The sequence below is a fragment of the Falco rusticolus genome, chromosome 1, assembly GCF_015220075.1.
Source record: "Falco rusticolus isolate bFalRus1 chromosome 1, bFalRus1.pri, whole genome shotgun sequence".
Taxonomy (NCBI): Eukaryota; Metazoa; Chordata; class Aves; order Falconiformes; family Falconidae; genus Falco; species Falco rusticolus.
Window position 1 is genome coordinate 40,089,356 of NC_051187.1, and position 26,886 is coordinate 40,116,241.

Sequence of the window (26,886 nt, forward strand, 5' to 3'; positions counted from 1 at the left end):
ATGAAATATGAATAAAAAATACTCAGATTACATATATATTGAAAGTGGCTCAGACAGCATTCCTTTTCGTGCACTTCTAGAAAAGCCTGACACAAAGAGCATCTGAAATCCCGATGATAGAGGATAATCCAGGAAAATACAGCATGTTGTCACTTGTTGGCTTCTATAAGCTGCGCCATAGAAACAGACTGGAGGATATTTGCCATGTCTCTAAAATTCCTTCTACAGTGCTGACTGGTGTTCAGTCACCAGAGGCAAAAGTAGTAAGCTGAACAGCCTCCACAGCACACTCAACAGGACTTCTCTAATATACTGCAAGCAACAAACCCCACCCCTTGTTTTGGCTGCAACTGCCTTCTGTAACCACAGGATAACAACCAGTCTGATTCACTTCAGACTTTCTGTTTTAAAACAGCTGGTAAACTCAGATAAGCCACTTCTACTAGACAAAAATACCAGTAAAAATTAGGTTGGTAGGTTTACTGAGCATGAACATTGCACTTGAAGTGAATATGGCAAGTTAATTATGCCTCGTGGAAATTAGTCAGAGTGATTTTCATCATGCACAAACCCTGCTTCACAGTCAGCTTCTGAACAAAGTGGCAGAAAGTTGTACAGGATGAAAGGAAAACAAGCACAGAAAATCTCTTTTATTCATTTAGTGGTTTTGGAGTTTGGCCGAGACTAGCCAAAGCAAACTGGTACATTCAGTCTCTCAGACGACCTTGAGCTACTACAACATTTTAATCCCATATTAAAAGTTTTCAAACATTAGGCATAAGAGCTAAAAGAAAACCATAAGGTTATGTAGACATAGTTGGAAAAAATCTGAGAAGCAAACTGCACACCTCCACTGCACTTGATTTGCTATTTCAGAACCTGAATGACCCAACAGAGTATCAGCGTCTCTCGTGTTCTAGTGACTGGGTTAACAGAAAAAGCCAGCGTATTAAACATGACCACAAAGGATCAGAGAGTTACTCAGCTTCTCTTACATCTTTTCTTCCCTCCAAAACAATGGGGTTTTGGATGCAGGTGCTTGAGTACAACATGGTTAACATGAAAACATGTTACATTCAAGCCAATGTCTGCTTAACAGCCACCATGAAGCAATTTCTCTTCTTTCTAGGAATGCAACTTGCTGAAGAAGGGCTCGGTTCTTCTGGCTGACAATATCATCGTCCCAGGAGCTCCAGAATTCATTAATTATATCCGCAACAACCCCCATTTCCAATGCACTAATTACCCATCTCATTTGGAATATATGAAAGTGGTGGATGCTATGGAAAAGGCTGTGTTTTTGGGATAAAGAGAGCCATTAATACTCAACCATTGTTTCAAGTTATGTAAATGCAACTGCAGAGGCTAACTCGTCCATGCTTTAAATTTTGGGGGTTTTTTTGTATTTTGGAGCCTGTAATTAAAGCAAGCGCTAGTGGAGATCATTTTAGACCAGGTGGAAAACAAGGTCAGGAGTAAGAAGGGTAACTGCCCAATGGTCTGTTCCATTGTTTCACATAATTCAGCAAACCCAAGGTGATGCACACTGCCTTGCCTTGACACTTATCATCGAAAATGCAGTCTGTTCTTTTGAGCTCAAACCACCACAGTTTGGGCTTAAGCTGAGGTGGAAAAAATCGCTGCAACTTCTGAAGACCTGTGTCCCCAGGCTAAACAGATTAATTGATATCAAGAGTGGAAAAAAGCATGCACATTGCAAGAAAAGACCATTTCAGGAACCCTGATTTTGCTAAATTACTAGCATGCCACTTAATGCAGTGAAGGCTTCTACTGTGGTATCAGATCTATTTTTGCATGGTTACTGCAAAAGTTAATCTCTGTGCGAGAGAAAAGAGCATGCACTGAAAGAAGAAAGACCCATGCAGTGATGAGAAAATAAAACAGTATTTTGCAGAAGACAAAAAAAAAAAATTAATCTACCTATGCAGAGGTAGGGAAAACTGAAGTAGTAAATAGATTAAAATAAACACAGTAACAGACAGATAACAAAAGGAGCAACCTCTTTCCAAAAGAACACCAAAACTATAGTATCAGAGACCTTGAGAAAATGCTGTTTATACCCTGATATTTACTTATCATCTCATTATATTGTATATACATAGTAGGTGCTTTTTAGGGGCAGGGCAACCTGTTTACGCTGAAGTGCTGTGTATGTTTCAGACACTGTAGAAGAATCAAGACAAAAGAGAATGGCTTTTACGAGGTGGGTCCTGCACACCCTGGTTAACCTCAGTGCTGTTAACACTATATGAATAGTGAGGGTTATCACTGAGAAGATACAAATCCAAATCTGAAGTCTCTAACTCACCTGAAAAATGCAAAAATCCACTGGCATTTCCTGCTGTGATTATATAATGAGGCAATGGTTGCATTTATAAATAAAACCTAAAAAACCAATAGAGCAGGCATATGAATCCCTTTGTTTCCCATGAATTCTGCACTGCGCTTGGGATTTCCAGCCTTGGAACTGCCACAGAAATATCCAACAGTTGAAAATCAGAGTGAAAATCAGGGATAACCATTCTCATCTTTCACGTTCTGTATGGACTCTTTCAGACTTCTTACTGGCTTCCTCCTTCTATAGCCCACCTTACAGAAGTGGTATTTACCCTGGCCTGTGTGCTAAGAAAATCCACCTCCAGGGCACCAATAATGAGCACAGCAGAGAATTGCCTGACGATATAAAAGAAAACTACAACAAGCTAAAGTGACAGAGTTGGTTTAGAAATGGACCAAGCAAACCATGGTGACCCAGTCAGCTTGTAACGCGTGCATTTCACAGGCATATGAGAAGGCAACACTGTTAAAGAGTTTCTTGAACAATTTAAACTCTGTCACATTAAGAAAGATACAAGATTTACTGTACTGGATTAGATTATGGATAAACAGCCCCTCGTGACTTGCGTGCTGTCCTGCACAGGAGCAGACCCTGAGTTCTAACACATCCATCCCACACTGTAAGTCAGCGATTTATTCTATGAGCTTGCTTAGCAGCACATCCTCTTGGTATTCAGGCTCAACTCAAAGTCACTGGGCCAAAATCCTTCAGGTGATTCCAAGCAATTTTGGCAAAATTTGCAAAAGAAAATAATCTTCAATCCCATTTACTGGCATATACAAGTTTCTAGAGCACACTGAAAAATCTGGATACATACAGTTGAACAGAAATTTTTTCTGTACACCTAAGGTCACGACTCCAAAGAATCCTTTTTTGTTTGTAGCTTTAAACACCTTTGCACCTAAACAGACACTCCTGCCATAGCAGGGCACTTAACATACACTGATAAACAAACTGAAGTCTCAGACACGTGCTGAAGGATGCGTAAGAGTAAACAGGTAGGACTGTTTGGCCTTTTACAAGAGATGATCAGAAAAATACACTCCTGCTGCTAGTTAATGGCCAAAATTACTGTCCCAGAGACTGTCAAGAAAATTAGGGAAGGAGGAAATCTGTAGAGTTAGCATGGATATTTCAAAAGATACATTAGCGAATAATGCGTGTGTAGTATATGTGCAAATTAACAGCCACCTTTTAGTATAGAAAAGGTATTTTAATTTATTAGAAAGGATCTCCCACATGGCCAATTGTAAAAAGAAGCACACTGTACGTATCATCAGATTATTTACAGAATTCCATACACAAGGAATTTTTTTCCACTTGACCGCACCTCTGAAATGCTCTTAATTATTGGTGGCAAAGGATGAAAAGGAAAAAGCTTGACTCTGTTTGCATGACTGACACTAAGAAAAAAGGCTTTTGGTCTGTTGAGAAAATATGATCTGGAGTCACTGACACATAAATGTGAAATCTCCCAGGGAGAAGAGTTACCTTTCAAAATAAAGGCGTATTTTGAATTCTGGGAGCAGCAAAAGATAGACAAAGGATCTTCTAGTTGAAATATATTCTAAAAACCTACTGAGTGTTACTGTAACATCAGCTTACTGCAATCAGAAGACACAACCTATTCTTGCACAAAACAGCTACGGAACTGTGCATCTGGAAGCACGTGTTTAAAGACTGCCCACTGAGAGACAGAAAGCTCCCAATGGAAAGAACTCCCCTAAAACACCACACAGCTTTCAGCAAATTCTCACAACTCATGTCACAAATGGCTGATTCCACCGAATACTGGTAACGGAGATCTGTTCTCCAGATGACAGCTCCTCTCTAGGTTGCCTTAGTGATGGATTCAGGCAAGATGTGAAAGTGAGGTCTGGTTTCTGCCAGAGCCTCTCCATTACCTCAAAGGGACATGATGTTGTCTTTCAAATATTGAACTGATTCTTTAAATCAGTGTACATGAGAAGGATTTATGAGGAAGTCAAATGCAACACTAGTCCCTTTTGCTTCCTAATTTAATACCAAACTGAGCATAACAGCACCCACGTAGCAATCCTTATAGCAGAAATTATCAGAGCAAACAGTAATCGTCACAAGTTTGTACAGGAACTAGTGCTTCTTCCTACTGGTATGAGGAAGTGAAAAACATCCCACTGAGGAATTTTGAGCAATGAGTCAAAGGACAGATGCAGTGAAGAACACATACAGAAACCCTAGAAAAGCAGCAAGAGGGAGATCACTGAGACTGCTCTGCCACCAAAGGTGATACCACCAGGACAGCGATGCATGCTTATTTGGTTGAATAGTCAATCAATTAGGAATCAGTTATCTTATGAATAAAAGCTCTGTTTGCTGTGCATGCACATTAAAAATAGTAAAGGAGTTTTAGTCTTCACTTCTGTCTCTGCAGCTAGTTAATGGTCCCATTATAAAACAACTTCCCATTGTAAAAAATCCCCTGTTGGCTCATAACTGAATGAAATTCAGCCATTGCTGTGCTTCAGTTGCACAGAGACCTCAGTAAGACATTGGGGAAGAGACCTATGAGGACAGAATATTCCCCCAAGACACCGCGGAAACCTGAAACAGATGAGGGCTATGGTATTTCTTGCCCGTTGTTACCAGGTTAACCTTTCACCTGCAGGACTCAATGCTTCCATTTGACCAACTTGTGATAAGCTGGAAGTGAAATCATTTTGACAGCTATGAAAGGTCAGTTGTAGAAACAATGCATTTGGTTTAGCTCAGTACTTTACCTATAGCATCTGCTATTAATTGCCATATTAGTGCATCCACCCATGAAGAAAAAAATCAGATTCCTCATTGCAATGGAACACCGGTGATAGCTAGGAGCAAGATGCTAAGGCCAAGAGCCCACATCTTACCACAGCACTTGTGAAACTAGATCCTACAGCTGCAAGAAAAGAATCTGGACGTGATTTTACAAAACTCCTGGGGATGTATTCAGGACATCTGAAATAAAGAGGGAAAGCAAGCTGAAGATGACCTTCCAAGTGCTATTTGCAAGCATTCGCAAGTAAGTGGAACCTTATAGTACTGTGAATGGTACAATCAGGAATTCACATATGGCAAACTGTCACTGGCAATGATTCATCAACCTTTCACTCACAGAAAACCTGACCTCCACTCTATGTGTAAGACCTTGCAGAACACTTAAGTCAAGATGTACTGGGTTTTGTCATGCTTCATGAAGGCACAGTGGTAAGTATGTGTTTAGGTGTATCAGTCTCCCTGCTGGTCTTATCAACACAGGCAGGGGCAGTCCTCAAGAGAGTTAAGATCTGTCAGTTACTTGAAAAACACGGTTGACAGTATCGCGATTTTTCTCCCTCACACAGCAATGAATGTAAATTGTTTGGCACATCCCCAAACCTCAGACATTGCTGCAATAAACTTACAGATTTTCTGTTATTCTTACACACTTACATTTATGACACTTGCACATATCTCAGAAACGTGAAGTCTTTGTAAAGTTACATGGATTTTATGACTAAATTGGAAAAGGTTAGTAACTTCCCAAATGGAAAAGCCATCGGCAAGTTACGCTTGTGGTCCCAAACGTGCAGGCCTTTGAACAGTGATGCAGATGTTTTTCCCACAGAAATATACTTGTATATTAAAAAGGGAAAAAAACCCCATGACATACAGTCCAGGGTCACGCTACAACTCCAGCATATGGCAACGAATAAAAATTTTTCAGCTATACTAGCTTAAAGGATATCGGAATTGCCCTTATTGCCACTGACCTTTTACTAACACCGAGTGCTGATCTGAGCTAGGGTTCAATAATCCCCTGCCACAGAAAATGGCTGTTGCAAAGCCAAAGAATATTTGTGACACCTGATGTAACGAAAAGATAACCAATGGCACACGTGTTCTTTCCAGGCATGGTTTATTGAAAACACACCAAATTGTTATCCTACATACCTGGTTTCTAACAAGCATTCTACTTGTCTGCATTATGGAAAGATCCTATAATAATAATACATTCTGTCATGGTAACATTTGTTCTATGAAAAGCATAATCCACCTTTTTTTTTCCTCTCCATACTTGTAAAATCAAACCATTCTAAGTGTTTCAGTTTATAGTACAGTGTAAATACAATGCAAAATCCCACCAGTCTAAACTACAGAGAGAATGTTGAGCAGTATTACAGAAAACACATTGTTGATTTTTTTATTCTCCTACCATGAAAATTTTAAGGCACATGATAGTTACAAACACATTAGCTACTAATTACCAGTAAGCTTCTTAGTCTAGTTATTTTGTTTTTCTGAACAGTAAGAACCGGATTGGCAGGCCTTGTAGTATCTGCGCTATCTTCCTCCTCACCTTGGACTTCAGAACATCCTACCCTGATGTAAAACTTAAGACAGAAAAAAAAAGGATCTTAATGCCTTACCCTTAAATGCACTAGATTAGTTATTGTACCAATAAATCAGAGAACTTCTCTGTCAAAGATAAGGAAACACCAGATTTTAAGGGCATTAAATAAAAAAAAAAAAAGGTTTTGCAAGAAACTGCCTATATAAACACCTTCAAAAACTGTGAGAGCACAACTCCACCCCAACAGCACAAAAATGCTCGCTGAAGTTGTTGGCACACTGTAGTTTTCACTGAGTGGGCAGTCGAACAACAGAAGAGGCTACAACCACTCTAATGTGCCCATTTGGCTTCTGAAGCTTTGCTTACTTAAAGGGTTTAACATGTGCGCCTCTCTCACAGGTAGCTGAGCCTATACGCTCAACTTTAAGGCAAGTAGCAGAAGGTAACTCACCACCTTCAATCTCACGGTCTGCTCTAGGAGTGAAAACTGCTTTGCCTAGCATAAACCTTGCATGCTAGAAAGCATTACTGAAAACTGCTCCTTGGAGCTGGCAAGAACGTACTCATCTGCTGTGCCAAACACACCACCTCTTGCTTTCTTGATGTGTCACTTACAGAAAGTCAGTTCCTAGTCCCCAGCTCGGTGCCTTTTGTGATGCCTTGGCAACAGGGACAAGATTTAGTTTCCTGATCCAGACACACGCAGCATTGGCATGTCTGAGTGTGCAGGAGTGGAACCAGGATAGGCAGGTGTTTTGCCCAGAAGTCGCTGAAGATCAGGACTTACGGCTGCCCAAGCTGTCCTCTGGGGAGCATTTCAAGCTGGCAACACACCTTGAGTTGTCAAGTTGCACTAATGGCTAAATTGCTACTTAACGCCAAGACAGAAACAAAATGTCCTAAAGCCTTGCCTTTCCACGCTCCTCTTCCGATTCCGCACAGGCCGACCAACCTGGGAAGCTGTAACCGCAAGCACAATTGCTCACACGCTCAACAACCAAACCTGATGCTTCTCCAGGGGAGTCCTGACACACAAATGGTTGTGTTTTTTTTAAACCTCCCCAGCTTAGTGAAGATGCCTGGGAGATGTGCAAGCCACATCCCTGGGAAGAAAGTTCTGCAGTAATTACATGCCATCAGAAGTCTCCCTCTCCCCTATGGCATCTCAGCCCTCACCGGTCCATCAATTTTCCTCCCCCTTCTTTAGCAGGAGTCTTGCAACACCATAATTTCTTTCCACAACCATCCCTCCCACTAGAACTTCTGCAGATAGAAATCTCCTCTACCCCAGCCCTTTGCAGGCCAATTGCCTCCAGTTTTCACAATGGAGCCAACATGAAAAGAGAAGGTCACATACCTGAGCCTTAAAAAGCACTGCCTGCCTTTTAGCAGGAGACTCTAGACCCTACTGCAGCTTTAGTCACACACACTGCCACTTCCCCTTCTTTACATACAGTCCCTGCTGCCAAAGTACAACTATTACGGGTTCATCCACCCACATCCCAGAACAGCTCAAACAGCCATTCACACTTGCACCAACAAGGGGAGAGGGAAGGGCAGGTGTGGGCACACATCCCAGCAGTGAGCTTGTGGCCAGAGAGAAAAACGACATGAAATCACCAGACCTGGTTCACAGTATCTTGCTTTGGACTTCAGCTGGTGGGATGATTACACAAAGCAATAGACTCTCATGCAAGTCACCCCCAATCCATTTTCCTTCCCCAGTATCCAAACAGCAGTTTGTTGAGAAGAAAAAAACCACAGTAATGTAAATGATGGGTTATTGCTACATACTTGGGAATCAGTCATTATCGTAAGGCGTGGGAAGGGCAGGGGTAAGATGTGTGATTCCAGGGGAAGTCTTGGCCCATGGACTTGGTATTTGACTTCTTGATATACCATCTTTTCTGCAGTCAGCTCACAACTACTCTGGCTGCCAGGAACACTTACTTCCAGGAAAACACAGAACAGTTTGCTACAATGACCCTGGGCAGCCAATGCCATCTAACCTGACAGGGAGGTTTGCTTATCACAAGATGCAGTGTAAATACGAAAAGGACTTTTGGGGGAAAGTGGGATAGGGTCTGAATTTGCTTCTCAAATACTCCTCAGTGTTTTTAGCCCACTAATGACAGAGACCAAAGCAGATTCCCATCCAGATTTTGTGTGTCTCTGTAGTGTCCCACTGAGAGCCACAGGATATCTGGGATAGGAGTTCATGGACATAATTGGCCCCAGTCACTTTGCTTCCCCCTTCCTGAAGATTTCTCTGTTAACCTCTTGCTGGCTTTGAAATATGTGTACAATAACTAAATCACAAAGTCTTAGCAGAGACTCCTTTCAACAGTCAGGTCTTTATTTTAAGTGAACTTTTGCTCAGACTCCTTTGGTAAATATATGGTTTGAAGTAGATCAGGGACAGACTGACAGCACGGCCCTTCTCTTACACTGTTCTAATCAGCTACAAAGCAGGTTCCATTGCTAATTACTGAACGTTTTTAAAAAAATCCTTTCATATACAAAAAGAATACACCAAGTACATAACCAAAAGTGATATAAAACTCTTCTGTGTAGCTTGGTTAAAAGGGTCTCCACGTATTGGCAGAACAAGTATGAAAAGAGCACCATTGATATAATATACAGTCAGACTATGTATCTGGTTTCATTGCCACACTTAATGTCTACACATAGAGACACACTGCCCCGACACAGATAATCATGGATGTATCTCTTTGCTTCCCTTGATCTGCTGAGCATCTTTGGCCCAATAGGAATCTCATGCAGGTGAAAAAACAAATCTTTGCTATCTTAATTTGCTCCAAGCAACTTCACCTTCCCCAGGATCCAGAAGCAACCACTGCAACATACGTGGAAGATGAGGCTCAAAAAGGGAGGGTGTGAAGGAGCACATGTATCATCCAAATCACTGACAGCTTCTGGCATCAAGTCTTTTTCCCTGAATCAACAAATGCTTCCCTCTCCTGCAAACTACTTTACATGGTTTTGTTAACCTATCCTCTGCACAACAATATATATATATAGATATATAGATTTTTTTAATTTATTTATATATATGTATTCATGTCAAATTTTTAATATACTCAAGAAGATACAAAGCTCTTGGTACTTCCTTTTTTTTAAAACTTTTTAAATTTTTTTTACAAAAATTTTCGATGTTTACTATTACAGTAATATTTTGGGGGAGGTGAGGTTGTTGGATATTTCCCCTTTTTAATTACAAAGGAAATGGCAGGCACTGAAAACCGCAAATGATGCTTGCTGGATTAAAAAAATGTGCTTTCCAGTCACACCGTTTTTAGGAGCTTGTTTAAAACTAAATGTGGCAAAGAACAGTGGCAACCAAATAAAATCAGCAAAAGTCCTCTGATGCTACTGGTGAGACATTTGCTTCCTATTCTCATCTGCTGCCCTCCCTTGACCAATGCCTGGAGAAAATCAGTGATCTGAAGTTGTTTAGTTCACAGCATTACCAGATACCGGATATGTAGAGTATGTTCTCGTGAGGTGAAAATTCCCGCTTACACAAAGCAGGCCCTGGCATCTTAGAGGAGAGCTGTTGCACACAGGTGATTTTCACACCAAATGAAATATGTAATCTCAAAACAAAACCAAAGGAGCACAGAAATCATGACAATGACTTAAAAAATGCCAAACCAATTCCTTTGTGGCATTTTTCATGGGGATCTACAGCCCAAAGCAAACACTGATCCAACAGTGATGAATTTACCATCAAATGTAAGTGACAGACCCATCTAAAATTTATAGCATGTTCAAAGTAAGACATCCCACAGAAAAGCTCCTATTTACTTCCAATGTGAGAACAGCTATGGCAAAAGAAATTGTTAATCATCATCAATACAACACTGGTACATTTAAAATGTAAAAAGCTCCTTATTGCAATCTTTGAATAGAATAAGAAAATAAAAAGCCAGCCAACTCCATTTCTCAGCATAGATTTCTGAACCAGGGACACTGAAACCTTCAATAAACTGCTTTTCAATATGTGGAAATAAAAACAGAGCCATTACAGAATTCAAAAGGCAGAAGTATTGTACACCAGATTATAATGATAATATAGCACTGTGATTTATATAGCTTACTCTAAAAGCAGATTATACAGCTTGCATCAATTTTGTCATCGACTCTCCAGTTCATTCAACCAGCATTTAATAGTTTTTGTTCTGCATTTTCTCTCTTCATTGAAATCCAAGAAACCCACTCAACATTCCTGCACTTTCTGTGGAAGTAATAAAGAAAACCTAAACATTTTTCAAAAAGCCTTTAAAAATGTTAAGATTCACAGTTCAACAGAAATCCCCCAAAACAAAAAACAAAACAATGAGCCCCAAACCAGAAAAGTGCTATTATCTTCATGGCTACACCTACAATATTATTTCAAATACTCTGCAGTTTCTCTTTCACTTGTGAAGCTGTCATCTTTGCTGCCACATGACCTTCACTTCACTTATCATACTTGGCACCATCCACATCTAAGAGTCGCATAAGAACGCAGCTAGCTAGATGGAAGCTTGGATTCTCTTTTCTCGCTTGCTTGCTTTCTTCTTGCAGGAGTGGGAGGGAGGGGGAGGCGGTGGCTATTTCTGGTGGGAACATAACTGAGTTAAATAGCAAATCGTCCTGCTGTAAGGCATGGTGCTCCGGGGTTGGCAATGGCAGTCAGCTGTGTTTTCTCCCCACATCCTCCTAGAATCTGCAGCCTGGTCAGTGATGCAGCGCCCTCCAAATCTGAATGGCAGTGGTGACTGATGAGATCCTGTGTGTCGATTCAATGTTTGCTTCTCCCCCTCAATTAAAAAAAATGTGGTTGGACTCTAGCCCTGCAAAATAAAGTCAAAACCAATTAATACCAGCAAGTAACACGACCCAGCAGCAGGAGAGTGACAGAAAATGCCAACCTGTCCTCTGTATATGGGTTCCTTGAAGTGTAGGACTGGGAGAAAATGAGCAGAGTTCATTTTTTGAAGCCTGTACCCCACCTGTAAGCCCTCACTGCTCAGAGGAGGAGTGCAGGAGTTAAGTGTACAGCCACTGCACACATACATTTATCTCTGGCCCTTCAGCTGAGCCCACAAGGCTGACCACGCAGTGCTGACCAGCTGTGGGAAGCCAAGGGTGCTAGGGTCTGCTCCACTGGCAATGCTGACAGACTGCTCTGGGCAAGGGTTTCCAACCCGGGAACAGAAACAATATGTAAACACTTAGTACGTATACTAGACTCTTAAAAGAAGGAGGAGAAAGAAAAAAATCCAACATTACCCAAAAACATACAAAAGTTTTCTCTCTCACTAATTCAAGTGATTCCAGCATAGAATTATGGGGGCGGATGATGCTCCAATGTTTTGGAATTTAGGCCTTTAAAGGCCTATTGTCCACTGGGATGGGAAAGCTGCCCAGTTGCTAAGATTTTCCTTTAGTCATAGCCAGGGGCACAGAACCTGCCATTCCAAACGTAGCATCACATCTGATGGGAGTGCCAGAAGGTATAACCAGGGTAGAGGGCTGTCTAGCAAGACAGCAGGAGACAGATTAGCAGTGGCAGGAGTGAAGAAAGGCCAGTGACATTACTGAGGAACTTGGCAAGAGGCAAAGGCAGAGAACTAGAAAGGAACAAAAAGGCACCTTTGTTTAGCAACAGGAAAAAAAAAAAAAAAAGGAATTGAGAAGTGGGAGCTGTGCGTCAACGTTTATTGTATAACTAAAATTGTCTCTCCTTGCAAAGTAACTTGTGTACAACCAGCAGCTTTCCTGCAGATGGGCAGGGCCGTGTAATTCATGGGAACCTCGGGGGACATCCATAAATAGTCAAGGGTATGCTTTCCTTAAGTCTCAGGCTAATCCTTATAATGAGCATAGAGGGGAAAAAAATAGTTGGAAGCAAGAACACGCTATTCAAATTCATTCCCATGGCCTAACAGCAGAAATCTTTCTCATTTCAGCTGACAACCAATCATTCACGATATTAATTTTCAGCCTGGTTATCTGACAGGCTATTTTTTTTAATCAAACGGTGGTGTTTGATTGCATTTCATTAAAGATAACACTGAATAATATAAACATCACCCTTTTTTCAAATGCATTTTCATTTGTCTGAAAGGACCCTGTTAGCAGTTAGCCTTGAAGAGATTCCACAGTGATACAGATCATGCACAAGACAAGTTAATCACTAGCACCAATTACCATTAAAAGGACCTACCATGCATGCAAATTAGACCCAGGAGTCAACAGGCTGGGGTTTAATGTCACGGGCATCCACCAGATTCACCGAAGCCCTGTTACTCCTGTTAATGTTTTTCCTATTTGTGTCATTCTGCAGCAGAGGGTGAGGAGTTAAAGGCAAAACAGAGCGGATTAATCAAACAAAACCACCAAACAAGTCAGCTTAAAGGAGCACAAGGGAAAATTAGTGGTAGAGAAAGAAACAAGATCAGCAAAGGCACAATACTGACAAAAGCATCTGCAACAGCCAAAAGGCCACACTTCCCTGCCATCATTATTCACAATTCTTGGCCTCTCTTGAGCCTCAGAGCCATGGTTATCAAAGAGGTCACAAGTCAGAAGACCCCACAGATATATTTCTGTTTCACAGCACACGGAGAAGGATGAGTAGCAGCTACTCAGCCCTGCCCTGCTAAGGGGAGGCAGAGCATACCTTTGACGTGTACAGCAGGCTGGATTCAGGTTACCCTCTGTCTTTAAAACCAAGAGGCAGCAGACTATGGGAGAACTCATGGTCAAGGTGGAATGTTTTTTCTCTTTACTCATTAAAGCAAAGCAGCTACTCACTGAATTCTGGGTTGTGCTTCGCTTTAGGCATACACTGGAGTTTGGGCTGCTTGATGCAATTTTGAGAGTTGTATTAGACCACTTCAATGAATTCAGAGTGGCAAAAATAACAAGTATTTGTTAATTTTCCTGGCTTAGACTATTTTCCATAGAAAGACTTTTTCTGTCAAGCTCCTACTGAGCAACAGTCTTATGTCACTTAGTGCATCCATTCCCACTGCACCCTTGCGGAACAAATTAGAACTGTGATGAGAGAACTAGAAAGTTTATTTTGTTGACACTGGTTCCGGCAGGGCGATCTCCTGCCACACTAGAGCAGGGCGGCACACTGCATGACTTGAGTAATCAGCTCAGTTTTATCAGTTCCAAAACCAAATGAGGGAGCACAACCACCTCTACCAAAAATTCTAACTGGGCAGCCTCCAACGGGGTGCACCTATAGCCAGAGCCCGCAAATTGAAGAGAGTGGTCTGTGCGTAAAAAGATGCCCAGACGCACTGAAGCCATTCTGCAGGTACACCTTCACGGCAAGGCAGGGCATAGCAAAAAATGCATGACCAGTAAAGTTAATACAGGCAGACCAATGCAGCAGGACATCTTCCTAACGCATCATCTATAGAAATATTTTTCTACAAATCACATTTTTATTTCCCTTGTTCAATAACAGTGGGTTTTCTTTTCAATTGACTGAAGTTTAATTGTTTCCACTCAACATGAATCACCTGGATCTTCTGGTATTTTCAGCAACGCACTGAAGGTTATTAAGGACAGCCTTCTACAGACTGAATCTTCCTCCTCCTCCTAAAAATTACTTCCCCAGGGGAAACCAGAAGCTTGCTTTGAGGCCAGGGAGAACTGATGGCCACAGCATTATCAACTTTGTAAAAGGTCTACTGAAAAGGCACAGCAATGCAACAGAAATTACACAGAGCCTACTAAGTCACATTTGCACACAACGCACAATACAAAGAGCTTTGTGAAGATTTATTTTCTTTTTAAATTAAGAAGTTGTCTAAATTTGTTTCTAGAAGGCACACACATAACTATGCATGTCTTTCCCTCCCTGGCCCATGCCCATAGTCCACCATCAGGACTGTGAACGAGTGTTGCAGAAACGAACACTGTTCACCATACTGCTGCACAGAGCCACACAGCATCACACCTACTTCTCATGGTGAAAACAATAAAGCAGGGCGACAGTTTGAAGTGACTATTCTCAGAACAAAGTCTGAGCACAGGACTGGGCTAGGAAATGCTGCCTGGACAAGGGTGACAGAACAAACACTTTCTATTTTTACAACCTCATCCATTTACAAGAATATAGCAGTTGCCTGCATTTGCTCTTGCACTGGAAAGCAGCAATTTTTTTTGTTTCTAGTTAGCCAAGTGCTAAGCTACAAAACAGCGCCTTTATCTAAAAAATAGAAAAAGCCCTTTAGAGCCCCCTGGTGAATAACTACCCTACATTTTTTGCTGAGGACACCAGGCTTCCTTTCTTTCAAGGGCACTAACTAGCATTCAGTGGCTAAGAGGAAGCTCACTTTTAAAGGTTCTTTCTCCGAGGCATCCCCTGTGTTATCACTGGTTTTGTATTTGCGCTCCTTGTCCCGGTGATCAATGGTGGAGTACCCATCTGAGGAGAAATAACATGACAGTCAGGCACAAAGCACAAATAAGAGCAGAAACGGAGCTGATGCAAGCAGAATTCTTCAGCAAAGAAACGGGGAAATAAACCATCACGATCCAAAGATGCTGGCAGCCTGCTTTTCACATGTGCTCCAGCTCTGAAATTTCATTTTTACCAGCTTAAAACAAAATAGAAAACCCTTCTTTTTATATCACTGCCAGATGCTGGCACTCATTAGCAAGCAGCACTGTTTTCATCCCAGCCTGCTGCACTTTTTAGCGTGCCCAAGGAAAGCAGCAAGTTGTCATCTCATGCCCTGAGGCTAATGAGCTCCAAATTCAGCCCAAATCTTGTGTTCCTTGCTTAGCAGCCTGATTAATTGGCTGTGTTCATTCTCTGAATGCTCTGCAGCATGTTCCCACTCTTCCTGAGCCTGACTACTAGCTGGACATGACAACAATTTGGAAGAGTCCCCTTCAGAGCACTGAGAGAAAGGGCCTGTCAAGTTGGAAGAAATCTTGATGCAAACCCTGCTGTGCTTGGACTGTCTGTCATTACCAAGTAGCACCTGTTGTTGCTTTTTCTCCTGACAACTAAGAAACAATATGAAAGCATGGTGAACACATGGAAGAGAAGTGTGAGAAGGTTTTATAAAGAAATGGCACTAATTATTTCAGAACCTTTGCTTTGAATCATTGTCAGCCAATGCAAATCTTAATTTATCTTCCTGAAGCATCAAATTTCCCTCATTATCAGTGACAAATAGATCCTCTCCTGCTCTGCTTTGACAGCATTGTAATCTGGAGTAAATGACACTCAAATTTATAGCTCCTGTAGGCTTTTGTTTTCCCAAGCGTAACTGAGGGATCATTAATGTTTTCATGTCCTGACAAACTGGGTTCTTAGAATACCACAAGAAGGTTTTACATGAACTGTCAAAACGCTCCTCTTGGTTTATTACTTGCCTGCAACAGGTCATTAAGAAAAAGTAAGTAATGTTTTTTGCTGGGTTCCCATGGCATAAATAGGCACTGTTTGCCCACATGACAGAAGCACATACAACTAGACTGACTTGTACCAAACACAGCTGCAGAGCAGGGCCCTAAATGACGTTTACGCTGGCCACAGCCAGCAGTTTTAAAAGAGCTGTAGTTTTCCCATATATCTCAAGAATCCCAAGTGCACACAGACCTGCAATGAGCACCTGAACTAACACATATCTATGACATCGTGGATAGTAGCGGATTATTTAACCATGCTGCCTAAAAATAACTACAGAATTTTAAGAGTTATACATGTAGTACACAAATGTTAAAGCATGGAAATAACTGCTACACAGAGCTTTACTTACAGCTATTTGTTGACAATGAAGATGCCTAACACTCTTGGCTATTCCTTTTGAAGAAAAAAGAAAAAAAACCTAGAGCCTGCCAACTGTACCCAGCTACCTAGCCAGCATTTGTGGAGGAACACATGACCAATAACCCTCCTTCAAATGACAGGCATGAATACTGCCAGTAAGTCATACCCTAATCTAAAGATTCTTCATTTACTGAGGAGTAAGCAGCTCACACAGGTGTGTATTTAAATGATGAAAACATGCCAACTTCCCAAAAAATCAAATTCACAACAACTGAGTGGTAGCTTATTACAATCTAATATTATTTATACTCACAATGATGTAATGGATCAATTTGCATTTTTGCACTTTTAAATTAATTGCCAAGATACAAAGGAAACATTTAACCTAACCCCAGAAAGCAACAGCTACTAAGTGAAGTATTGCAGCTGTGATACTTCCCAGGGAGCAAGGTCGGACTGTAATAAAAAAAAAATAATATTAAAAGCAAACCAGATCTTTAATACTACTAAAAAACCTAAAAAAACATGCTTACCCAGGACAGCAGCAACAGGTAGATCATGCTTTTAGTCAGTGACAATAATTTAACAACAAAGAACAGTCAAGAACTTTGTTCTTCGTATCTTAAGTTCCAACATATTTTACAATTCATACTGTCACCCACTGTTGCATGGTCTGCATGCTAACGGTGCCGCACACACCAGCTCTGCTAATGGATTACGTGTTTCTGAAAACCACAGACTATGCTATGACTCTATCAAGATAAGCAGCAGCAGATAGGAAGTTCATGATCTGACCTAAGAAAAAAACAAACCTTGAAGGATGCTGCGTCAGAGAAGTAATACCCCAGTGCTCCAAGGACCACAGCTTTCTGAAGAAAGCAGAAAATACTGCTTCTCCCATGTTTAAGATTCATTCTAAAAAGCGATCAGAATTAACTCTGTTTCTGTGGCCTAAAGGAGACCTACACAGATCTTACTGCTCCAAGGTGTAAGTGTGTTATTCTCAGTTAATACAATCCAATGTACAGGCAAAAGCTATATTGGTCAATAGAGGCATGTCCCATTCTTGGCTTGTTTATTCCTCTCTCAACTTTCTGCTTGTTGTCTTCTGTATTGCTTCACTGACCACCTCCCATTCACTCTGCAGAAACATTTTTACGTCATCACAAATTACAGGACCAAATGCCTGCCAAGTGTGAGCCCATCCGTGCCCTCACACACCTCTCAATTTACAAAGATCAAACGTCCAGACCCACCAAAAAAGGGGAGGAGGAGAAAGGAAAAGTTCTGCCTGAAGATGGTCATGTAGGACAGGGGCATCTGAACTGTGTGTCTCTGGTCTGAACAATTTTCAACCTCCAGGTGCTCTCATCTGACTGACTGTAGCTTAACTGAGGCACAGATACAGTTTTAGAGAACTCACAAGTCTGGCATACAGCCTTGAGATCACAGTTCTGCTGCTTCTACAGACAGCTCAGGGTCACAGCCACCCTCAGGCAGCACTGTGACAATAAGCATTGATGATCTTCAGAGTACTCGCTGCAGAGCCACTTGGTTGAAGCTGATAAAGTCTGACAGACCTGCACCATCTCTGCACGGGGCTGTCTAGCGCATCCCATGGTAACTCATAATACATGTTTTCTTCCACCTCCCAGGCCCTCCCATTGCTCCAGACAACAGGAATTTGACTGGTCTAGTACTGCCAGCTGATGGGGAACGTATCTTTCTGCCGCCCTAGCCACACTGATAGTGAATTACTTTCCTTTGTAGAGAAGGATGACCCCCACAGCATTAGCAAACGAGCCAATACCAATAAGCAATTTTCTTTTTGCAATCTTGAGAAAGAGTCCATGTGGGTAAACGGTAAAGGCCTAAGCACCAAGACGACTGAACCCTGACAAAAGAAGGCAACAGATAAGCAGCAGACAGGTGCTGATGTTCTGGAACAAGCAGTCTTGTACGCTGCAGAGGAGCAGGATAAATACTCTGGGCTGGAAGGACCTGGCTGAGTGGATGGGTACTTCTAACATGCGTGAGGCACAGAAATCCACTGAATTCTGCACTGGCACGCTCTAACATGTTTGAGGCAATTACAGTTCAGTACCAAAGCAGTGCAGCAGAAAGACAACTACACAACCCAGAAGTATCCGAATTAAAATGAAATGGACAACACAAAGCTGGAGACAGGTGAGAATTCCCTAAAAGACAGTGAACAAAGTAGAAAGATCTTCGGACAAGTGAAGTCAGAAAGAGAGGAAGGCAAGAGAAAAACACACAATTGAAACCAGGGCACAAGACTTTCTGCTATAAAAAGAAACAAAAATACAAGCTGGGATGCAGAACAACTTTCTCTGGTACTCTGTAGTGCACTTTATTTGCAAATGTAAGTGAGGCCAGTCTCTCCTGGAGGCTCAACGTAGCCTAGTGTGGACTATGTGGGGATAACAGAGCTGCTTACTGGAGGTACAAGCCCAAGAGGACTGCACATTGATATTCTGCTCTGTATATCTGCCAGTTCACTCCAGAGTTGAAAAAGAACAAAGCCTCCAGAATACAACAGTGCACAATGAAGTTAAAATCAGAAAATACAGTCTAACTCCTCATGTAAATATGCCCGTAAGACAAAAAACATATGGCATTTGGAAGAGTCTCAAGGCAAGAGATTAAATACTAAGTTGTTATTCCACTTACTTGGAATTAAGAATAGTAAACGGGATAAATTAATTTAGTCCCTTCTCAGCTGACCTCTGAAACAGCACAAAGTTAGAGTACTATTGGAGTTAAAAGGCACTCAAGAGCTGGGGTCAGGAAAACTTGACAGATTTTATCTAATAGTGATAAAAAGATGGGGGAACAGAACGGCCTAGAGAATCTGTCTGATATTGTACATTTACTGTTAATTTGCATTTCCTTTTGTACTCAGAGCCGTATCAGTAACTCCTGAAAGCATAAGGCAACGATTAATACTGAGACTATAAACAGTCAGCACTGCCCATACTGCAGAACCTGCTAGCACACAGCTATCCTGCCAGGCAATCTTCTCTGAAGTTATTTTCTTCCATTGTGAGAACAAATGTTTCAGTGTTCCCTTAGGCAAAATACATATGGACAGTTGATTCATGGCAGGTGGCATCTCATTTTTCTAGGAATACAAAAGGTAATATATACCTGTTATTTTAACTTCTGAACATGCTTGGCTTTCAGTTTGGCTCTAACTTGCCATTTTTTTCAGCTACGATCACAAATAGCAGTGTATCAAACTGTTTGATTTGGAGGTATTAAGATAAATATTTAAATAAAAATAACGTCAACTGGAAGAAGTAAAGCAAATTCCCAAGAGACACAGCACCTTTATCTACCTCAGTAAAGAAAAAAAAAAACCTGTACAAGCCTTAAACTACAGAGCTTATCAATCTCAAAGCCCTTCATTGACAGCAGGTGGCTGTTCTCAGTCTACAGGAAAAGCCAGGCTTGGCTATATGTAGGTAAATTAAAAGTGGAGCCAAGAATATTACACATATGAACTTATTTTTGGCATTACCCATAGAAAACACAGGCAGAATGGATTTAAACACAAGCATTACATTCAAGTAAATTCTCAACTCCTTTTTTTCTTTTTGAATCCCCAGACTTCCAGATCTGTAATAGGGAACGCAGCTGCCTCAAGGGCCAGAGACTAGAACGAAAGCTGGCTCAGTGTATCTCCAATATATGCTTAAAGGAGTGGGGAAATTGGTGCGTACACTCTACATGTGTTTAAAATAATAATAATAAAAAAAGACGGGGTGGGGGAGACGATGACCAATCTTTCGTTAAGGTAATGTTCTATTTTAAAATGTCAGCTTTACCCATCTGAAATAATATCTCCTAGAGAAATAGCTGAACTTTCCCGTGAGTGACAGCGTGCTCTATTGAAACAGACAGAGAGCTTGATCTATGACTGAATTTACCTGGGCCGAGTTCATCCATAGGTATCATATCACGACTCCCAGCCTTCTCGTTATCTATAAAATAGAAACATTGGAACAACTTGCATTACATTTGCTATTCTCAAATCCTGGCAGTTTTAAATTAGTCACAGGACCAGAGAGATCCATAAAGTACTGAATGCAGAGACTGTTAAAAAGAACCCCCCCAACTATTCAACTGTTATCCATTCAGAAAGGGAAGTTTGATTTAAGCTCTCTGAGAGCACACGTAATCCTTGTATTTTCCGCTCTGACACTGTAATATACAACTCCCTCTCTCCAACTGATAACAGAAACCACAGTTCTGCTTTGGACTACCTACCGCTATTAACAAGCTTCATTTCGGTCTCTCCAGAATAGAAAAGAAAGAAAATAAGGAAGGGTGCAGCTCCACATGGCACATATAATCCAATCTAGCAGCCTGCTGAGCCAACAGAAAGCTAACCCACAAAGAACACAAAAAGTTTATTGTCAGTTCAGCAAACTGACTCAAGTCATCCCCTGCCTGCATAATCTGCCAGATCCGATCAAAGACAGCAAAGGCAGAAACAAGCAGGGCAGTGCGGGGCTGTGATTTTTTGCACAGATCTGCAGTTAAACCAGGTGAAGTGCAACATGGCAAACCCTGCTGTAGGGGACTAAAGATTTCTGAAAAGGAGTTTCTACATCTAAGTGTTAGAAATTAGAGCCAGATTCAGAGACAAAGCAATCATAATGAAATTAAAGCTGGAGCTACACCAGTGTTGGTATGGCTGCATCACATGGTTGGTATGGCTGTCCCTCATGAAAATGCACAGACCAGTTTAGCTGAAGTTTGGATAAACCCACCTCCAGTGAAAAAAAACCCCTGCACAGTAAAGGAAGAAGCACGGCAAAACCAGGCATGTATATTTGGAAAGGAAAAGACTCCAGCACTGGATATGGGTAAGGCTAGGCCCGCTGCCTGGCCAAAGGTGAGATTTATTAATATATAATGTTGTCAAACAAGGATGTTCTCCCTCTTTTGAAATTCTAACTCACCTCTATCCCAGATTCTCCCAGGAAGATGTAAATGATTACGCTGCATGCAAGCTGAGAAAACATCAGTACTGTACCTTTCACCAGGGAAAGTGTACTATCTGTATCCAGTTAACAGAACTGATCATTTTTGGACTATGCGTTGAAAATTACCACGCAAATAAATATTTTTACCCCCTCATGCCATAACACAGATATGTGAAATCCAGAAAACAAGCAAGCAAAGCACAACAGAAAAAGTGATAAAGAGCAGAACTGACCTTGACTTTTATCCACCAGAGGCAAAGTACTGTCATCATAGCCAGACCTGCCAGCAGTACCTTTGGAACCCTTTGGAGTTGCAGAAACAGACTAGGAGACAAAAATCACAAACACAAAATTTCTACTCAGGGAAACTGAACAAGAAAAATAAACAAACCAACAGTACAGAGAGCAATTAAGGAATGCTGCTAAGCCTCCGTTCTGTTGATAATATGGCACTGGAGTATTTTTTTTAGTTTCATATGGATTTGTTGGTGGAATTTTTTTCCTGTTATCTAAATGGCAGCACTGTTGGTCTGTACAAGGAGTACAACCTTTATAAAAGGAAAGATGAGAAGGCTGCATGTCAAGAACAGGTGGCTGCCCTACGCTGCTAGATGGAATGTTTCAAATGAGAAACAACTAAGAAAAGACATACTAATCCTTCCTCCAGTAAAGCACGGGCATTTGGCTTATACACGGTGGCATACTTGCAAAGCCTAAAGAGCTACATTTCACAGACCACCGAGAGACATACCCAGCAAGTATATATGCATGATGCTGTGACCGAATAGAACGCAATACATAGTTCTATCACCTAGAAGAACAGAACCAAAGCCCACCATCGATCACACTGTAATATCAGGCTAAGTTAGGACACTTTCCACTCAGGCATTTCCACAACTAAATCTAAGACCCAGCATCTTTACCTGGAAGTGTGTTTTGTTCCACCCATCCTTCTGCAGGGCATTTCGTAGCTCTTTATAGCTCCAGATCATCTGAAGAATGTGAGATGCTGCTTTTGTTTCTCTGGGAGACTGGCTGATTTGCAAGATAAAATTAGACCTTGAGTATCAAGCAACATAAGATTATTCATATGTTGACCTCTTTACACCAAACAATATCTAGGAGATAGCTAGTATTCCATACAGCTATTCTTTGAACCTATAAGCAGGCTACAGGATATATGTGAAATCATTCAGTGACCTCTTCATACCTATAGGTAAATCCAGAGGTTGTAAACTGTGCAGACTTCTGGGTTTTTACATGTATTACTGGGCAAGCACTGAGACCAGGGTGACTCTTTTGTCTTGTAGCTGCCACTAACAAAAAACCAGATAGAATCCATCCTGCCTGGATTTATTTAGAGAAAAACAACAACAAAAACCCAAGTCCTAATCCACTTTTCAAACCTTCAACCCATTTTAATCTGTTCCTCACAATTCAATGAAGCTGCTTACAAATACCTGAGAATACCTTACAAAGCAATTTGGGTCAGCAAAAAATATGCTCCTTTTAAACAGAAAATAAAATTTTATCCATTCCTTACTAAGTCAATACACAAGCACCCTTTATAAAAGAATACAGGGCTGGATTCTTAGTTGACTTTCAGATTTTGTAACAATGCAACCCAACAAAGCCTTCAGTTGCTCTCCCAAAAGTCTGCTGAAAGCACACTTTTTTTGGCTGAACTATACAAGCCAAAGTTTTGTCTAAAGTGGTCAAAGCACAGTTTTCAACGGAACTGCAGAGTGAAAATTTGTCACTTCAAATTACCACCACCAGTCCTTTGGCCAGAACGATTACTGCACATCATTAACCATTTTACTTAAAAGAAACAGATTTCAACAATGGCATTCCAGGAACAGAACACTGCCACAGGAAGAAGGCCTCCCACGCTAAAAGTAAAGATCACTGTTTTACTGCAAATGTCTGCTAAATGCATACATGGTGCTAAGATGTATCTGACAGAGAGCATGTCTTAACATGACTGAAGCCACTACAATTACAATTAACAATAAATCTATTAAAGGTGCTGACTGGTTTTAGCACATATATATTTATTGTTCTGAAATTAAGGGTTCTGGAATGTTAGGATGCTTGAATACTTCCACAAAGCAAAAGGTGCTGTTCCTAGTGATATTTTCATGTTTGCAGTGAGTTCTTATGCATTTGCTTTCAACTGTCACTTACCTTGACTTGCTGATAGCTACCAGCTTCTGAATGCCCTGTGTCTGGATCAGAGACCTTGCATTTTCTGAGCTGTCAGTAATGATTTCATGGATGGTGTTCAACACTGCAACCACTGTATCCTCTTCCAGGTTCTTTGCAGATCTCTGCTGCCTGCTGGGCAAATTTCTTACCAGCTCACCCATGGCATAACTACCTAGATAAGGGGAACATACACCATTAGTCAGCCCTAATAATAATTTCAGATCCCCATCCTGAATGGTAAGACTCAAGGGTGTCTGCCATGTCAAAAAAATTCATAATGCACGTGTTTTGAACCTCAAGACTGTAACTTAACAGTTATTTATCATTCTTTATTTCACAGTGATGGAGAGCTGATACCCAAGACAAAGTCCTTCATCATAAATGCTAAAGGTACTGAGGGGGGAGGAAAAAAAAGCAATCTTTTTTGAGAATTTTACAGCCAGCATCTATCATCCTTTGCAATGCCTGAGGCAAAAAGCATCCAGTAGCTGCTGCTAATACCACATATTCATGCTAATACACGCACATGGCTTACTCAACCTAGCCTTGTAATAGGCCTTCTGGGGCAAGGTGTGCAGCCATGCATTTATTAACCTTCCCCCAGCAAAGGTAAGAGTATTTTCTCCTGGGTGCAGTTAGCTTTCTCAGAGTATGGTGCTGCAGAAAAAGCAAGGAGCCCAGAGTTTATCACTCCCAGGTGCCCATCTGTACCATTTGCCTAGCTACACCTCTGAAATATTAAAAAGAACCTGATGTATTAAGGCAGAATCCCACCTTGCTATTTGTTAGTACCAACGCTGATGATGGCCCTAAACGCATGACCAGTATTTCCTGGCTTGACAAGGTTATATAGTTTAAAAAAATACAGCATTAAATACAGAGGCATCCAGAGGAAAACTCAACTCAGCTGAATCTTTCAAGATTCCTGCTTATGGGCAGGTGAATGCTTATTTACCTCCTGGCTTGGAAGCTATTGAAGACTGCTGAAGAACTAACCTGAAGAAAGAGTTGTTTGGTGTTCAGCTTCTACAAGTACCTACCACACAGAAGGATGAGAAGGGAAGGAGGGAGTGAAAAAAAAGGGACAATTTGAGAGCCCACTGCGTTTTTGCGCTTCCCCAGGTTAGCTCCACATGCCAAGGGCAAGACTCCCACCCTAATCTAAATAGCACACCTAAGGAGCAACGTCTCTGTAACCGCCATGTGCAACTAGTAGCACAAGTGCCATGTCAGCCAGAGCTAAGGGACAGACAAGAAATCTCTTAACCCACCCAGTCCTCTGTGCACATACATACACTCTCCTCTCCTGCAAAAATTTACATCTGTTTTTACTCCCGAGTTAGATATTTTCCTCAAACAGCAGCTTGTTTGAACGGGCTGGAAATACATTCTGAGATAGCCCTCCACTTGGCGGCTAGAGTCATCTTACATAGCGCAGTCGGAAACTGCATACAAAATGGATCCTCAGCACAAGTGACAGAACATGTGAGGTTTCTCAAGGGTATCCAAGATCCCAGCCTGGTTAGGAAAGTTCAGAAGATACCTATAAGATCTTTATTGCGACGATCCATGGAGAGGTTTCTCAGGGCAATTGACACAGCCCTCACAACCTTGTCAGAGTCGGACTGGAGCAGCTCCACAAGCACTGGTAAGCCTCTCTCCTTCCGCACTGTTGCACGGATGTACGTGGACCACTGATCAGAACACACAAGGGAAAAGAAACACCACAAAGTACTGTGAGTTCATATACCTGCCCTTTCCTTGCCCCTGGCATTTCTTTCAGTGCTGTAATTCATTATTTTTCCCTGCAAAGACTACTTAGGTTGTGTGTGCTGATGCATCTATAACTTAACCCATCATTCAGGTTCATCAAGCACCAAGGAAGAAAGGATGTAGAAGTTCGTCCTACAGCTTAGCAAGCTGCTGTGGAAAGAAGACAGAAATAGAAGAAAGGAGCATCATCCGCCAGCATCTGTTCTGTACACACCTCAGTGTGAAAATGCATCCCTCTGGATTAGGAAAAAAGAGGTCATTTGGAGGGAACAGTAAAGCATCCAAAGCATCTGTTATCTTTCCCCACCTCCAATTTCATGCTTTTACTCTGTTTCATGATTGATTTTAAAATAAACTGTATTCAAGCTGTGAAACACCACCCTGCTGACCCTCAGGCTGCTGATCAGTCCCTTTGCCACGTGGTTCTAGAAGTGATCAGGCATACCTTTGAGAGAAATGCCTGATTAGTGCTGCGGATGCTTCAGAGAGGATATCAGCAGACACTTTGGAGTGCGGTTTCCTGAGCAATCTGACAATCCAATGAATTAAGTATTCAGGACACTTAATCATCTAACAGCAGGCTTTTCTGAATGGGCCAAGCAATGGTTAAGTGGTTTAAGTAGTAAAGCGTGCTCATAGTTAAATTGTCATGAGCGCAGTGACACTTCTACTACATAAACATCAGTCCAGAAGATGCAAAAGATCTTAAGTGGGCAAATAAAATGGAAATAATTTTTTTTAGAGTTCCCAACTCCTTTCTTCTTGAAGGAGATGTAAATGCACAAAGTAACAGCGCACTTACAATGGGACATAGCTGGGTTCTTTACTTACACAAAGGAAATGAGACTGAAGAGAAGATTGCACTCACCGTCCAGTTGCCAGCACTGAGATTCTGCAAAGCCCCTGCTGCAGCTTCCAGAGTGTTGAAGTTCTGACTTTCAGTGAGGATGGAGAGGTACAGTCGGACCACATCTGGCTGGTACAGCAATTCGAAGCCTGCAGGTGGGGGAAGAGGAGAACAGAACAGAGAGAGGCAGAGAAGGCAATGGATTAATAAACACATAACATGGCTGTTCTCTTACGCGATTTAGTGAAGACAAGAGAATGCTAAACCACAGAAAGAAGGACTTCTGCCAGGACATTCTGTCCACAGTTGTTGAAAATGGTGCACATGGGAACTCATGCACAGGACATTCACCTGCGCTGAAGGTCCCTTTGCTTGTCTTCAGGTTGACAATTCTTTCTGAAATCTGTGCTATGCTATATACTGCCTAGCAGGCGGAGCATATGCATGAAACAACAAGGTAACAAGAGACAATTTTTGTCTGCAATGATTCTTACTTTACATCTCTAGACTGGGTTGCAAATT

General features: G+C 41.5%; 2 protein-coding genes across 15 annotated transcripts in view; one reads left to right on the forward strand and one right to left on the reverse strand.

Annotated features, from left to right (window-relative positions):
• COMT (catechol-O-methyltransferase) overlaps positions 1 to 1,571 on the forward strand; it is a 19,423-nt gene extending 17,852 nt beyond the window's left edge. For all 5 annotated transcript variants that reach the window (XM_037375971.1, XM_037375962.1, XM_037375947.1 and 2 more), the window contains one exon: positions 1,130 to 1,571. In XM_037375971.1, coding sequence (XP_037231868.1) covers positions 1,130 to 1,309 — 180 coding nt within the window. In that variant the 3' untranslated portion in view covers positions 1,310 to 1,571. The remainder of the gene's footprint in view (positions 1 to 1,129) is intronic.
• Positions 1,404 to 26,886, reverse strand: part of ARVCF (ARVCF delta catenin family member) — a 295,514-nt gene continuing 270,031 nt past the window's right edge. For 9 of the 10 annotated variants that reach the window (XM_037375833.1, XM_037375850.1, XM_037375823.1 and 6 more), the window contains 9 exons: positions 26,386 to 26,513; positions 25,288 to 25,438; positions 23,724 to 23,916; positions 22,460 to 22,571; positions 21,770 to 21,860; positions 20,475 to 20,528; positions 15,077 to 15,168; positions 12,946 to 13,059; positions 1,404 to 11,569 (listed from right to left, as the gene is read on the reverse strand). In XM_037375833.1, coding sequence (XP_037231730.1) covers positions 12,958 to 13,059; positions 15,077 to 15,168; positions 20,475 to 20,528; positions 21,770 to 21,860; positions 22,460 to 22,571; positions 23,724 to 23,916; positions 25,288 to 25,438; positions 26,386 to 26,513 — 923 coding nt within the window. In that variant the 3' untranslated portion in view covers positions 1,404 to 11,569; positions 12,946 to 12,957. The remainder of the gene's footprint in view (positions 11,570 to 12,945; positions 13,060 to 15,076; positions 15,169 to 20,474; positions 20,529 to 21,769; positions 21,861 to 22,459; positions 22,572 to 23,723; positions 23,917 to 25,287; positions 25,439 to 26,385; positions 26,514 to 26,886) is intronic. The other variant, XM_037375868.1, reaches the window with a different exon arrangement.